At 34.9% G+C, this 16,401-nt stretch overlaps 1 protein-coding gene across 2 annotated transcripts in view; it reads right to left on the bottom strand.

Annotated features, from left to right (window-relative positions):
* The window catches only part of UBXN7 (UBX domain protein 7), a 43,677-nt gene that overhangs the window by 20,459 nt on the left and 6,817 nt on the right, over positions 1 to 16,401 (bottom strand). For both annotated transcript variants that reach the window (XM_023526359.1, XM_011385922.2), the window contains exons 2-5: positions 7,698 to 7,845; positions 7,030 to 7,097; positions 2,195 to 2,260; positions 862 to 974 (exon numbers count right to left, since the gene is read on the bottom strand). In XM_023526359.1, the coding sequence (XP_023382127.1) occupies positions 862 to 974; positions 2,195 to 2,260; positions 7,030 to 7,097; positions 7,698 to 7,845 (395 nt within the window). The remainder of the gene's footprint in view (positions 1 to 861; positions 975 to 2,194; positions 2,261 to 7,029; positions 7,098 to 7,697; positions 7,846 to 16,401) is intronic.

Below are 16,401 nucleotides of genomic sequence, written 5' to 3'. Positions count from 1 at the left end.
CTTCATTTAGACTAGTATGAGAGTATGTTGAGACAAAAATTTTTTAAAACAATCATAATTCATGATCAAATGTGTAGCTACTAATATCATTTTTGTGGTTATTGTTTGATCTACTTTATCCTAAAAGATAAAACTTACCTGAAATTTAAGTGATTTCTATCTATAGAAATGCTATTCTGATTCAAAATAACATTATTAACATGCTAGTGAACACACAAAAGCAAGCCCTTTGAACACCTCAACATAAAAATATTTAAAATCCTAGTTAAACTCATTCGTTTAACAAATACTATGTTTGCATTAAATGCCTGATGCAGGGTCCCAAGGATTACCAAAACAAAAAGAAGCCTTTCCCTCCTCCCACACCAACAAGCTTATACTTCCATAGACAATCAAATAAACCTGCTCTTGGAACTTTTTCTTTGGCATTAGCCAAGATAAAGCCAAGAACTGAGAGAGAATGTATTCTGCAATTGCAGATAGTCTTTTAAAATACTCCCAAGGAAAGAGGAGAAAAGATAACCTACAAACAATTCACAAATGGACAACAAACACACACAGACTATTCTCAGTAGCAGTCAAATATATATAAACTAAATGAAGACTAAAAAATAAAAGAACTACCCAAATGGCAAAGATTCTAAAATGATACCACACAAGGCTAATTATTTATCAAACAATTTCTGCTGGTAGAAAGATAAATCCATGTAACCTTTTAGGTATATCTCATTCTTACATCATACTTAAGATGCCAATTCTCTATACAGTATGCTGAAAACTATTTCTGCTCTTAGAAAGAAAAAAATGGCATTGAAAATGCAAAAGGATGTGTAGCTAAGCTCAGAATTTCCAACAACTTACCGTTTCAAAGCTGCCTTTATGCATCAAATCAATGGGTGGCCGAAAAAGATCTGCAAGGGTCGTTAGTTTCTTATCTATTGCTCCTCCATTTCTTAATTCCTGTTCTTGCCGAACTGCAACATAGAGAAGAAAGTTCAATTAGCCATAAAAGGCACGAATCTCGCAATATGAAAAAACGTGTCAATTCCAAGAATTACTGAACAATGTGCTTGACCTCAAATGCAAATATTAAATGCTAATTCTAAAAAAAAAAAAATGCAAAGTAAGGTAAGAAGGGAATCTTAAGACTCGGTGATGGTCCTCTACCCAAAGGTAAAGATAAAAGCAAACAGAAATCTATATTAGAGTCACCCAATCAAAATATTTCCCCTTCACATACTCAAAACTTTAGTATAGGAGAAAACTTTCATCTCCATTTATCTAGCTCTGAAAGTGATCCTAATTTATCTGTTGTTTCTAGTCACATTCTCAATCTTTAGATTCTGGCAGTGAGAGAGAATGACCACTGGTGTCACCCTTTCCTAGAAGTCCACAGGATTGCCCTGAGTCAGTCTGGGTTCCCCTTCAACTCTCTCCAAATTGTAAGACCTATCTGTGCTTCAATGAGCTCACTATAAATTAATTGCAAAATTAAACACTGTCCAAGAGTTTCTCATATATTCTCTAAACATAACTGTCTTTTTCTTTAGAACTCTGTTCCTAAATCAATACTAAATCCTCTAAAAGTGTAAGGCCATGGTTCTCATTCTAACTTATTCCAAAAAAAGATATAAACCTATTCTAAACAACTGCAGCCAAAGTGGCTTTTTTGGGTGGTGTGGCTTTTTCTTCTTCTATTTTTCAATCCCTTACAATAACCATTTTCATTGTGGTCATCACTTTAATTGACTAATATCGGGTTCCTGAAGGAAACTGGTTTTTTAAATTATAGTCAGTATTTAATTACTCATTCAAAAGCTGATTAAGTTTGTAAATTACCAGATTTCTTACATTATCTCCATCTCTCTATTCTTCTATCATCAAGTAGATTAGAATTTGGGACAAATCAGCTCTAGGGGAATTAATAACAATTACAGACCAAATTCACAATTTCATTTTTTAAATAAAGTGACTCCTCAAAGTAATTAGTTCTAATATTAATCATCTTTATCTTTTTAATAAAAAAGTATATAAAACAAACTAGGATCTTGACTTGTAGGGGACTGTATGGGTGCTTTTTCACCTTGTGGTTTTGTATGTGGGAGAGAGAAGGGAAAGGAGAGTAAGACAAGGAAGAAGGAAGAGGGATGAAGAGACACAGACATAAAAGATAATCTGGTCCACAGATACCTACTAGTTTCAGTTTGAAAATCCCGGAAACCATCAAATATTGACCTTGCAGGCCGTCGTCTTTTAGGAGCTTTAGGGGGAAAGAACAGAATTGATACAATTTAAACATTAATTTTGAAACAATTCTAAAACTTCCTTCTCTATATATATTTCTTGTTTTAAAACATTCATAGATTCATAACAGTGCCCTCCTTCAAAAAATAAAATATTTTAAAAACCTTCAAGTCATTCATACATAATTAATTCAATCATCTTCAGCCCAATCATTTTGTTTTACAAGTGAGAAAATTAAAGCCCGGTTAAGAAAACTTGTGTAAAAGATAGGAAGAAAACGTTTTGAGGATGACTCTCCATGTAGATGAAGCAACACAGTATCTTTTTTTAAAATTATTATTTATTATTATTTATGCCTACAGCACCTCGTCTTCCTAGGTGGTCTCCCATCCAAGTACTAAACAGGCTTGATCCTGCTTAGCTTCCGAGATCAGACATCGGGCTTGTTCAGGGTGGCATGGCCATAGACCATGGACCGTGGCTCCACTGAGGCACAAACCCAGGACCTTCTGTGTGTAAAGCAGACATGCTAACTGCTACGCTATGGAACCATGTCCGCAACAGAATATCTAATTTAGGTTAGCCTGAAGGAGATGACTATCCTTTGGGATAACACTTGAATAACTAAGTTCTAAACCACAATATTTGAAAACTACTTCTTAGTGAATATGCACGTAGAATTATAAATACCAAAATACAGTTTTAATTTTGGAAGAAAAATTTTCCACAGTTATATAATGGTTTAGTAACAGAAAAGTGAATAGAACCAAGGTCTTTCAGTACCCCTGTAGTGTCTAATGCCCAATCCTCAAAGTATTTCACAAATAAAGTCTATAAGGCAATAGTGAAAATGTTATCCTCCCATATGTATGTGTTTTTAAACTTAAAATAATTTGCCAGATCATTTATATACATTACAATAAATAAGGACATTTAATGATTCTTTCACTATGAGTAACAGTTATTAAGTTGGCTTATTGCACTCCTGGCCAACATGTAATAAGAACAATGTTCCATGTTAATAAACTATGATTAGTAGTAAGATAGATAGAAGCATAAATTGAATTTTTAAAAACTTAAATATTGCATTCTCCCCTCCCCTTTCTTTATAAAGAGGCAAGGAATATTATTCTTTTCAATCATGGAACTATTTTTGATCGAGAGGTCCTATTTCAAATGTCCGTTTCTAGCAGAAATAATATAGTCTCTCAATAATGCCTCCTTAAAGCTCATTATCAGATACTTTTTAACTATAACAATTAAGAAAGTAAGAATATCTTAGGATAAGACACAGAGTAGCTACTTAAGAAAGCGTATTATTATTGGGGAGGGTTTTGTTCTACTTTTAAATTGCCAAAGGCAGACCAGTCAGTATTCTACATTAGTGCCGCCCCCTGCCCCGCTCCCCACCCCCCACACTAAAATGTGTGCACATCTCCCAATTTAGCCCTTCTCTATTAGGCACTTGCTCTCCTGGGATTCTCAGTGGTTCCTTATTGCTAGCCTTCTACCCATTCCCTTTTATTTCTTGGACTCATAACCTGCTCCCAACTGTTTCTCCCTTATTTATCCTAAGTCTAACTAAGAACCTCTGCTCAGGCCACAACACCTCTTGTCCTAGGACCATTATTACTCCTGCCTGCCTCTTCAATATGTGGTTTCCTGATTCCTCCAGACCATCTGCTATAAAGCAAGTATCAGTTCTCTGTACTCTTGCTCTCATTGCCATATAATAGGAATGCTGATCAATGAGGTTACGGGCTAAACTACAAAGAACTAAAAAAGATTCAAAAGAAGCTTCATAGTCAAAATAAGGGAGTGAGACAGGTGGAGAAAAAAATTAGTGAGAAGAATGGCACTGTTTCACAATTTCACAAATCTGTTAATAACTAACTTAGAGAAGATACCTGGATTTTCGGATCTGCTTCTGCATTCAATCTGCTGCTATTCCTTTAGTTTAAGTATATGAAGAAAGTTAAAATTCAACCTCACACAGACATGTAGTTATAAAAAGGAAGAGTATTTTAACAATATTTTAAGATAATAATGAATATTCTTTGATACTACACCAAAGCTCAACCAGTGGTAGTTTCTTAAAGGTTAGTTGCAATGTGGAATCTGTAATCTTATCAGTGAACTTTTCATACTCTGCTCCATTAAAATCTATTGGCCCACATGATAGGCAGTCTCTAATGTGGCTCCCAATTATCCCTATCTCCTGATACTCATAACCTATGGGTGAACACCCTGAGTATGAGCAGGACCGAACAGAATGTGACAGAGGTGATGGGATGGAATGAGACATCACATGATTAAATTTTAAAAGGTGGTGGCTTCCATCTTGGGATTCCCTCTCTGGCTCTCTCATTTGCTCTGTGGTAGGGGCCTGATGTCCCCAGCAAACCAAAAGTCACATGAGTGGGCTCAGAAAAAACTTCTATTCAAGCTATGAGATGATTTTAGCCCTGGCTGACCCCTTGATTATAATCTTGTAAGAGACCCTAACTAAAGGCACTTGGCTAAGCCATATCTGGATTCCTCAGTTCCACAGAAACTGAGAAATAACATGTTTGTTTCAGAAAGCTAAATTTTGAAGTAATTTGTTCACAGCAATAGATATATAACCTCTCTCTATACATACGCAATTCCAGTCTGAATAGATCTTTTACCTATCCTTGATTTTGAAATATCATATATTGGTCTTTTGGAAATATTTGTTCATTGAGTTATTTAAACATTCCAAATATTGACCATTTCATTACACAATATTAAAAAAAAATCACCATTTGTTAATACTACCACTAATCTCATCAGAAAGCCTTTAAGTATTGGGGAGCTACCAAGCTCACAATAGTGAATATAAACTTTCTAAAATTCCAGTTTATGCCTGAAGCTTTTTTTTTTAAAAGCACTGGAAACAAATAATATCAGTTGTTTGCCTTAGAGCAGTAGTAGACTTTGTTCATATTCAAGAAAATATCTGCCAAATGCCTGAACCTAAATAACTATACTTGGTCAGCAACCTGTCCAGGAAAAATCATGTTCCATGAAAAAAGCAGCTAGTTCAGCTTGCAATTCAAACAACTGTACAAATGCTTTTCCTTAAAGTAACCATAGTAGTTCAGTATGCAGAAGTGCTTTACACATACATCTATTTCACCAAATAGGACAGTTTAAAAGTGTGTACTGAAGGTCAAAATTTAATGAAATTAACTTTTATTGTTTCATCAAGAACATTATTAAAGTTAGCTTTTGTTTTTTAAACTGTGAATGTGTGGCAGTAAAGAATTCAATGAATAGTACTATAGTTTGGTGTCAGTGCCCTTTTTCAGTTAATATGTAGCAGTTGGACCCATCATTGCTTTTGAATCATCAGTCCAAATATCAACACAGTAAAAAAGGCAAATAACTTCTAAGTATTATTATGAAAATAGCTTTCATTTTACAAATCCCCTGAAAGGGTATCAGGGACCCCCTGACCACACTCTGAGAATCATTCTTCAAATTAATACTGTCCCTAAGAAGAAAATAATTCTCCAGAGGTCTTTCTTAAATTATAATAATATCTAATAATGACAGTTAGGACTGACCTCCTAACTGTGTAAAGTTATTCTCATCCTCCTCCTTAATGTATATTAAACCAGAGGTAAAAGGAGGAAAGTAGGGTTTCAAATGTAAACTCTTTTGTCTCTGTTCAACAGCAAAACAGGATAAAATCTATTTCCTCTACTCTTCTCGGCTCAAAGATCCTGCCTTCCTCCTTGCAATAATGAAGATAAAGCTTCCAAGGGTATTACTCCTCAGTTCCAAACTCATAACATTTATATTAAACAAATTATGAGCCATGCTTTCTTACTGCTGGTATATTAATAGCACAATGAATGGCTAAATCAAACATTCCAGAAAGCACATATAATATTTCAATATTCAGATCAATATTATAGTTTTCTTCTTCCCATCTTTGTTTCTGGATCTAGATAGCATATTTTTTCATTTCTTGCTACAGTAAACTCCAAAGCTGCCAAGTTAAAGATCGATCTTAAAAAAAACTCTCAAGGTGCTTTCTCAAGTCAAAAGATATGGTTTATATATATTTTTTCATCTTTGACAACTTATTTGTTCTCCTTTAGTCTAGTTTACCTACAAAACTTTTCATAGGCCTATTTCTCTGCTATTCTCAATATGTATAATATACATTTCTATGCATTTGCCTAACCAGATTATTACTTTATCTTCTATATTTTAAATATATCTATTAATGCCTAAAACATTTGGCTCACAAAAGGTAAGTAAGTATATTAAACTGATTAAATGTCCTATTTTCTACCATCTCCTCTATGCACCCAGATTAATATCACTTTTTTTTTGCACGGATTAGGTATTACTTTCTCCTTTGTTCAAAACAGGAATAGCATGTCTTGAAATTAAGAAAGAGTCAAAGTAAGGCATAATAAGACTAAAAATATAGCGGTCAGGTAGGTATCCAGAAAACAAAATTATCTGGAGTCTTTTATCTAATGATAGATTGATTGGTTTCCATTAGAAGGCAGTTCTTTTGCTAATTTTCCTCCTTTTGGCCTTCTGCAACAAATAACTTTATAATCCAGTTTACTCCTCAGAAAGAACCAATCGTGCAACTTTCCTGAGGAGTACAGAATTACAAGAACTAACTCTATACCTGATGTAGCAATCTTTGAGCAAGTCTTCATATCTTTTGATAGCTAAGTTAAAATTCTAAAGACAACAATAAAATCAAACAAAACTAAGGAAAAAAGGTGAACTTACCACCAAACAAAGGTTCTGGTTCCACCAATATTTCCTGCTTTTGTGGAATTGGGGCACGAACTTCTTCTCTATGAAAAAAAAAAAGTAGAAAAATATCAAAATAAAAACTTTTTTTTTGCTACTTGTTCTCTTGTAAATGCATTCAAATTAACAAGTAAAATGAACACTAGACTTAGTGACTTTTAGGAATCACAGTGACGAATGATTGTTACACGGTTTCCATACAGAGATCAAATGGAATAAAGTACCTGACACAGACAGCTCAAATGATTTCTAAAGAAAGAACAAAAATAAAATGTATTTCTCCTTTTCCTCTCCTACTCTAAATTCTTTCAGAAAAAAAGATAGGGAATTAAAAAAAAAATCAGGCAAAAAAATTATTTAAACACATAGGTTTAATAAAAGCAATATTACATTACTACATTAAATAATATTTAAACCACAGACATATTAAAATGCTTAAGTAAACATGCAATGAATTTTATGCTAGTTATGAAGATAGCACTTGAGAGAATTTAAAGCATGTAAATATGAAAATCTCTACTGGACACTTTTTCAGACATTTTCAACTTACAATTTTTTTCAAAAACAGGGAATTAACCTGATAAAAATGCAACTACTCGATTTAGGCAGGGGGTAGCTCCTAACAATAAATAATAAATTCATACTCTGTGTGTGGTCTAACAGTGGAAACACTTGCTGAACTGGTACTGGGTTCTTCAGCGATTCCTCCACCATCCAAAAACATTGTGACTGCCATCTCCAGATTATTGTTGCAGGCTTCAAGCATATGTTTCCCTACACTTTCACTTGCACCTGAAATAGCAAAAAGACAGAAAAAAAAGTTAAAAAAAGACATCTTCTTATATTCAGTTATTAGAACACAGAATTCTCAAGCAAATTAACAGTATTTTTTTCCCTTATAAATGAATGACTTTTTTAAAAACCTGTTTCTTTACTTCTACAGTTGGCTGCTTAGTGTGAAATATACAGAGCTAGTGAAGGAATTAGCAGCATTCATAATAAAACAAAAACTAAATAAAGCATTTATTTCTATTTCTTTAAATGGACCAACTATGTATTTGTTAATAAACTGAAATAAAAAATGAAAGACTACATTCTAGAAAGTTGGAAATACTTTGTTAGAAAGAATGCACTTTATAGTTAGTATATCTATTTCTATTAAAAATAAGGCAATTTTCCTAATAGTTGGGAGAGAAGTGAGATAGAACATTTTGTCAAAGATATAACTAAGCCAAAATCTGGTTAAAAAAAAAAAAAAGTCAATCTTCATCATTTAAAACTGGCCCTATCACACACTTACTAATTTGTAAAATCAGCATTGTCTGTTAGATGCAATGTAAACTGGTAAAGCCCTTTAGGAAAATAATTTTACAACACATATCAAGAAACATAATACTCGTTCCTTTCTTGACCCAGTAATATGGGCTTCTAGTCAAAGAAAACTTATTCTTTTATTCTACATAAAATAATACATGTACAAACATGTCCATATACGTGTCCGGTACAGCTTTAGTTAATATGAAAAATTGGAAACAATGTCTAATAGCAGAGTCTGAATTATAGAACCCATTTGATGGACTATTTCCTGGCCATTAAAAAGCATCTCAGGCTTTCCATTTGGAGTGACTTGTACCTGAATGAGGTCTCTTACAATACACTTTAATGATGTCTGTTAGCTGTGTGTGTTATGTGTTGGGGGGTGGTCTGAAATTGTCTTTATTTTGCTGTCTTTCCTGAAAGACAGTTTTACTGGATATGTACTCTATTTTAAGGCTGAGAGCTATTTTCTCTCAGTACACTGAAGATAGACTTCCAATGTCCTCTGGCCTCCTGTTCCTGAGAAATCAGTTGTTTCTTTCCAAATGCTTTTAAGATCTTCTCTGTCTTTGGTCTTCTGCAGTTTTACTCTAATTTGTCAGGCCTGATTTTATTTGTCCTCGTTGGGATTCACTGGACTTCCACCGGATGTGAGAACTGTTATCTTTTATCGATTCTGAAAAATTATCAGGCATTCTATTTAACAATTACCTTACTCCTTCTGTCACACCTACTTCCTTCTGGAACTCCAGTTAGACATATCAAAATATGCTTAAATAGATGTATGCTACAACTCTTCATACTGTTTTTTAATCTGCTCACTGAGCTTTTAATTTCAGCTCGTTTTTTATAACTTACAAGTTCTTTTTTTGTTTTTGTTTTTCCTAATCTGCATGGTCATGTTTCAGAGACCCTTACTTCATACTCATTTCAATATTATTTAAACTTATGGTAGTGACTAAAACAAAATATAAATTTTCTGCAGTCTCCAGAGGTCACTGTCTTGTTTCTGCTGCCTCTTGTTTATTGCACCATGGTTTTTGTGATTTTGTAATATTTGGCTGAGATCTCATGTGCCTTGGAATTTTAATTTGTAGATTTTTGAAGCCTGGGTTGAAGGTTTCCTCCTAAGAGGATATAATTTGATAAATTTTGTAAGGCATCTGTGGGCACCACCAAACAGGGACCACTTCAAATACACACTTGACTTTAAGTTTTACAAGACCACATGTAAATGTGAGAGGGTAATCCATATCTCTCTAGTTTAGTCCTACTGCCAGAGATGGAAGTGCTGAGCCTACTCTTAATATCTCTGATGTGTTTTCTCTTCTCTACTACTACCTCTAAGGCTTTAAAGCAAGCCCTTAATACTTCTTACTTGGATTACTACAATAGGCTCTTAACTGATCATCATTCTAGCTTCTGGCTGCTGAGATCATGTTCCATAATATGAGTCTGATTATATGACACCCCAATTTAAAATTCCTTACTTACTCTCTGACACCTACAAAGTCCTTATGACCTGGAAAGTCCTTTGTGATCAGGCCCAGCTTATTTCTCTGGCTTTGCCTCTTCTCTTCCCTGTCCTACACAATTCAGTAAAGTCATATTCAATTACATGTTTGGAATATCCTTATCCTTCCTCATCTTTCTCCTCCTCTTAATCTAGTTCACGCATGCTCAAGAATCACCCTAAGTGTTACTCTGTCAATTTGTGTGCTCAGCATTCTCTACACTACCTCTTCACTCCCACCCCTCTGACATGCTCTATAATATACATGGATATACTACTAAGCAGTAAATGGTTTACCTTCTGACTTCTCCAAAAGAGAAACTTCTTGAACGCAGGGATAAGTCTTGGTATCCTCAACATCTAGCATGTCTGCTTGAATATGATCAATGTCTAATAAAGTGACTTAGACCTATGTTATAGGAGTTCAGCTCACCAGTTATTACATCAGGGAACGAAGAGCCACGCTTCAGCCAAAACGACTCTTCTACATCCTTTGAATTTTATACTGTGGGTATATATTTATGTTTTAAGTTTCATTTATAAAGCGATATGGTAACACTGTATAAATCACAAACAGCAAATGGGTACTTAGGATAAATGGACTTAAGATAAAATTTCCAGTGAGAACATTACCTATAAATTTTAAAAGTGCTCTATCTCAAACAATGTAAAGTGAAAAGCACATGTTCCAAAAAACTGTCAGATGAAAGAATAGCTATAGCTTTGTCAGATAGCTGACAAAGACATATACCTATGATGTTAGTGAAAAAAGTTAAAAAAATTATTTTCATATAAGTGGAAAAAAGCATTAATATACAATATTATGATTTAATATTAAATTTAAAAAATAAGGCATCTGATCATTTCATTTAAATCTCTAGAAATTTACATATTTATGTCTGCCAAAACTCTTTTTAGGAAATTGTACAAATACAGACTTACTTTTTATTTGGGGTTTGCCTTCTACCTGGGTAAATATGGTAATTTAAGTTACATTGGACTAGAAATGTTTTTTCCTTTAAAAAGGCTTCAGATATTAAATTTGAGAAACTATCTTCAACTCTTCTCTCTCCTTCAACTGCAAACATCCCATCAGTCAGCCAACAAATCCTACAGTTTCCATCTAATTAATCCTATCCATCCTGTCCTCTCTATGTCCATTGCCATAGTCTTGATCCAAGCTTTCAATATCTCTTACATGAACTATCACATCTCTCCACTCTTGGTCACGTTCCCTTTGATATATCTTCTACACTGGAAAATAATGGAAATTTGATTGTCTCTACTTTTCAACAGTTGCACTGCTGACTGGAAAAGTTTCTATTTCTCTTGAGATGTATACAATATTTAGTTATTTACTGCTCCCATTTTATATCCCTCTGCTCTCATCTCACCTCTGTCCAATTTCCTCCAGCCACAAAGGTCTACATAATCTAGGCAGATCAGCTGGTGGTACTTTATAATGCTATGCTCTTGCATGGTATGGAGAGTGATCTTAGTTAAATCAATCCCCTCCTTTTTCTCGACAACGCACCAAATACCCATCTTTCTGTTAAGTTTTGGACCTTCCCTCTCTCTCCTCACCCTGAAGTAGATATAGGAACAGATATATCCTTTATCATGGTGGTTGGTCTCAATCTCTATCGTTGTCTCTGCTACTTTTACCTTGCAAACTTTAAAAACTCAACTGAACTGGCCCAGTTTTAAGTTCTCAGTCAAGCTGACCCAAAAGTTCTCATGTTCTAGCAGGTACAAATTTATATTCTCAATATTAGAAAACGCACATTAAGAAAATAAGATCTCAAAAACAAATGCAACTTTTTGAGGGTATAAAACATTATTAAAGGGAAACCTCACTGATATGGAATCAGGAGGCCAGAAGGGGGAGCTCTCAGTAGTAACACTCTGTCAATTACAGGAAAAACTGTCAATTACAAATCCCAACAAAAGAAATCTTCAACAGGGAAGAATGGAATATAGGCCCCAACAGGAAAAGATGTACTCTGACACTGCATCTCTTACAAAAAATTAATTACCACAGCAACTCTGCTAATAAGAAACCTCATCTCCTTGAACTGTCAACAACCCAAATGAATTACTGCTTTTCTCTGACGGACTTTTGTTCAAAGCAATCGCCCCTCAACTTCCTCTTTTTCTCCATGAAATAACTTTCCTCTCCTTTGTTTGCTGGATCTGCCTATGGCTTTTGCTATAGATTGCTTGTCCCAAATTGCAATTCTTTGCTGTCCTCAAATAAACCGTTTTTTTTTTTTTGCTTGTAAAATAACCTTTATTTTTAAGGACAACAAAGGCAAAGAATTGTTCATATATCCCAATAACCAACTTTATGTTAGATATTGAATACAAACTTTTGAGGCAAAAACAGCATAAATTTGATGAATAATGTCAAGGCTCATGTGCTTCCGTATTATTTCTCATAAAACCTGAGGCTTTGTTTCAGTGCTTTCCTAATATTTTTACCCTATGTCTAGTTATACTGTGTTATACAATTATACTTCTTAAACGCTAGTCTAAAAGTTCAGTGTCTGTTGTACTCCTCCACCATTTTAATTTACTTATCTACACAGTAGCTTCGGAGAGTTAAAAGGTCCCTATAGGCAGACTACTCTGGAGCTTGTTCTAACAGAAAGACGCATGAACTGTTACATTTGTCTCATGATAAACCCTAAAACTAGCTTCTCAAGGCATCTACTGATCTTTTTCTTTTCAGTGAATGAACTGGCTGAGTTCATACCATTTTGGCTTTGGTCCCTCTAAGTGCTCACGTTGCACTAAAGCACCACAAAAAGCACAAAGAACATGCTGATGGCAAGTGAAACTTCCATAATAGCAACCAATACGGGCTGCTTTCACTCCTTATAAATTTATTTGTTCATAAGGAAATTCGACTTAAAAATGACCACTGCATACAAATAGTTGTTCTCATCCTTTGCAATACCCTCCAATAATCAGAACTCCAATACCACTGACATGGGAACTATTTAAAGAATTTGCGGGTTCTGAAGTAAAATAAAAGATGCTATGAAAATCAGGAACTTGTTAAGCCAATCCCTAGGCAAGCTAGCCTATCAGCAATACGGTCTGTCCCAAGTCTTTTCCTAACTGTCCAATTTTTTTTTCACTTTATTATGCTGCCTAAAATGCTACCACTTAAGAAACTAATTGGAATAAACAAACATCCTTTTTAAAACTACAAATTTAGTGAAGAGTTAAGAATGTATCCATTATTTCATATTGTGAATTAATTCAATCATATTGCTTCCCCTTAAAACACAGTAACAAACTGAGAAGATAAAAGAGATTATGGGAGTTGCTTCAGGAAAAAAGGGATGTAAGTAGTTTAACATCCCAAGTGTCTCTTGGGAGAAAAGTAAAGACCTATATGAAATGCCACATTGGTGGGGTGGGGTGGCAGGTGACTTAGAGCACCAAAAAGACACTGGGTACCCTGGAAATGGAGACAGCAAACACCTGAAATGAGGTATCAAAAATTTTCCTCTTACAGAAAGATAAATGATGATGATGATGATGATGATAATGATGATGATAGACAGATGACAGATAGATACAGATGATAGATCATAGACAGACATGATAGATATAGATGACAAATAGGTAGATGATTGATAGATAGATAGATAGATAGATAGATAGATAGATAGATAGATAGATAGATGGATTGATGGATGATTGATAGTTAAGACTTGAAAAAAAAATTTTCCTGGCTAGTCCTACACCTAGTAATGATAAAACATTCTTCATATTCCCTTCTGTTCTCAGGCTAGGGAGTATAGCATAAACATTAAGAGTCTGGATAGTACTTAGGTAAACCTGAGTTTGAATCCTAGTCCTATCATTCACCAGTTGTGTGGTTTTGAGCCAGTTAATTTATCTAGCCCTTAGTTTCCTCAGTTATAAAATGGGGATATTACCAACCTCATGAAGTGCTTGTGTGGGTTAAGAAAATTCACATTAAATAACATGGCACAACTCCTTACTGGCAAATAGTTGGCTATTAATAAAAAAGACTGTTCCAAGTTATATGGTATTCAAGCTATACATCAATTATAAATGAAAAATCCTGGAAGTATTTTTATACAGCTTATGGACATCCTTATCTTGTCTGATAGTAAACAGGCAGAGTAAGACATCTCAGTTTTCTTTCCCTCATTCATGTGATGCTATGAACATGTGTTTCACTCATGTTAAACACTTATTTTTTCTTACAAAAAAGAAAAAAAGCAATACAATGAAGAAAGCAAAAAAAAAAATATTACTCTAGAAAAAAGTCAATGTTATGGATAAAAAATAAAATACATGAAAGGGACCTGCTCCAAAATCTATAGCAATCATGCTGAGGAGAGGCATAAAGAGCTGATACACAGAGGCAGTAGAAAACTTAAAGTATAAGTATTCTCAAATTTTCAAGGTCCATAGATCTATTGAACTATAGATTAAATTAAAATTTATTAAAAGGGATTATACAGGGAATGACTTTAAGACACAAAAATAAAGCTACAACAAATAACTGTGATATTTTGGGGGCAAATGGTATCAACAACACTAGAAGCCCATTATTGCCAGCCTATCTATAACCCTCACTTAACCATTTAATGCTAGAAACTAAGCTGCAGGCAGTGTACCCCGGAAATGGCACTATCATACCTCTGTTGACAATTTCACAGGATTAACTTCCATCACTGGAGCTTGTCACAGTGACCTGCAATATCTTAAAAAAAAAAAAAAAGAGGGGGGCGCTCTGCCTCTGAAGATTTTTTTTTTTTAAAGGAAGCATACGCTAAATCCTGGCAAGACTGAAGAAGATAGTGTTAGAGAGGGGCCCAAGAAGCAAAGTATACCATTTACTTTCTTAAATAAAGCCAAATTATCTGAACCATCTGTGCTTGTATAATCATTCTTAGTGTATCACTAATTGTATCATTTTAGAAACAGAAGATAACTGAAAGATAATTAAACATTCTAGTGGTTCTTAAGGTCGGGAAGTAGTAGAGACATTTAATAACGCGCGACCTTTTTTTGGTGTTTCATGACTTGGGGGTGGGGAGCACCACCAGCATTTAGTGCAGAGAAGTTAGGGGTGCCGTAGTAGGCTGAAAAATTCCCTCACTACTCCAAAGACTGTTTACATCTTCATTACAGACTTCTGGCCTCCAGAACTCTAAGAGAATAAATGTGCGTTAAGTCATGCAGTTTGTGTTTATCTGTTACAGCAGTCAAAGGAAACTAATACAAGTGCTAAATCTTCTGCAATGGATAGAACGGTCTTACACAACAAAAAAGTATTCTAGCAGAAATGCCAATAACACTCCCACAGAGCTAAACGGAGGAATATGAAGAAGTGAAGGTTAACCGAGAAGACAGAGGAAAAGTAAGGAGGACTAAATGATATAGGGGGAAGGAACAGTGATAGTTACAAGTCTCACCTTTATACTAAAAGATAATGATAATTTCTGATGGGATGGCTGAAGAACTTTGAACTTCTATCTCATTACATTCAGAATAAAGAACATATCTTTTTAAAAGGAATGGCAATAAAACAAGTTTGCAGATTTAAACTGTCTGTAAACGTCTTTAAATCGGCTTATTTTGAGGTCTCTATATGTTAGGTAGCAGCAGGATAGCTTAATCTAACCCAGTGTTCTTAATCTGTTCAGACTGTTGTAATAAAAATACCATATACTGGGTGGTTTAAACAACAAACACTTATTTTTCACAGTTCTAGAGGCTGGGAAGTCCAAGATAAAGGCTCCAGCAGATTAGGTGTGTGGTAAAAACCTACTTCCTGCTTCACAGGCAGCTATCTTCTCACTGTCTTTACGTGGCAAAAGGTGCAAGAGAACTCTCTGGGGTCTCTTTTTTAAGGGCACTAATCCCGTTCATGAGGGCTCAACCCTTATGACCTAATCACTTTCCAAAGGCCCCATGTCCTGATAACATCATGTTGGGGATTAGGATTTCAACATATGAATTTGGGGTGAGGGGAGACATAAACATTCAAACCATAATCTATGGCAGGAGTCCCACTTTATTGTTTCTCATCATATGTACCCTTTTTATTTATCCCTTATCTTTTCTTCCTGCCATCTATTTTAAGCTTGCTAATGGCACTAAATAGCATTATTTAACCCAGCTTCTGGCACACAGTTTATCAGTGGCCATTTCCTTGCTGCTGCCTCTTAGTCCACACTCTCTCCATTAATGAGAGAGGAAATAGCCCCAAACCTGTAATTCAGTCCATGTCTCCACCATATCTGGAAGGAAGAATCAAGACTTTGTAGTCTCTTATGCCTAGTCTCTATACTACTTTCAGTGCCAAAGGACAGTCTCTTCACTAGCATCAAGGAACAAATGTATAGGAGTCACAGAGTTAGAAAGAGAAAGAAATGGAAGGAGGAAGGTAGAAAGAGGGAGGGAGAGAAAGGGAGAGGGAAGGGGCAGAGAGGGAAGGAGGGAAGGAGGGAGGGAGGGAGGGAGGG

This window comes from Pteropus vampyrus, unplaced genomic scaffold, assembly GCF_000151845.1.
Source record: "Pteropus vampyrus isolate Shadow unplaced genomic scaffold, Pvam_2.0 Scaffold826, whole genome shotgun sequence".
In the NCBI taxonomy this organism is placed as follows: Eukaryota; Metazoa; Chordata; class Mammalia; order Chiroptera; family Pteropodidae; genus Pteropus; species Pteropus vampyrus.
Note: the sequence above shows the minus strand (reverse complement) of the source record. Positions and strands in the feature narration are given on the sequence as shown.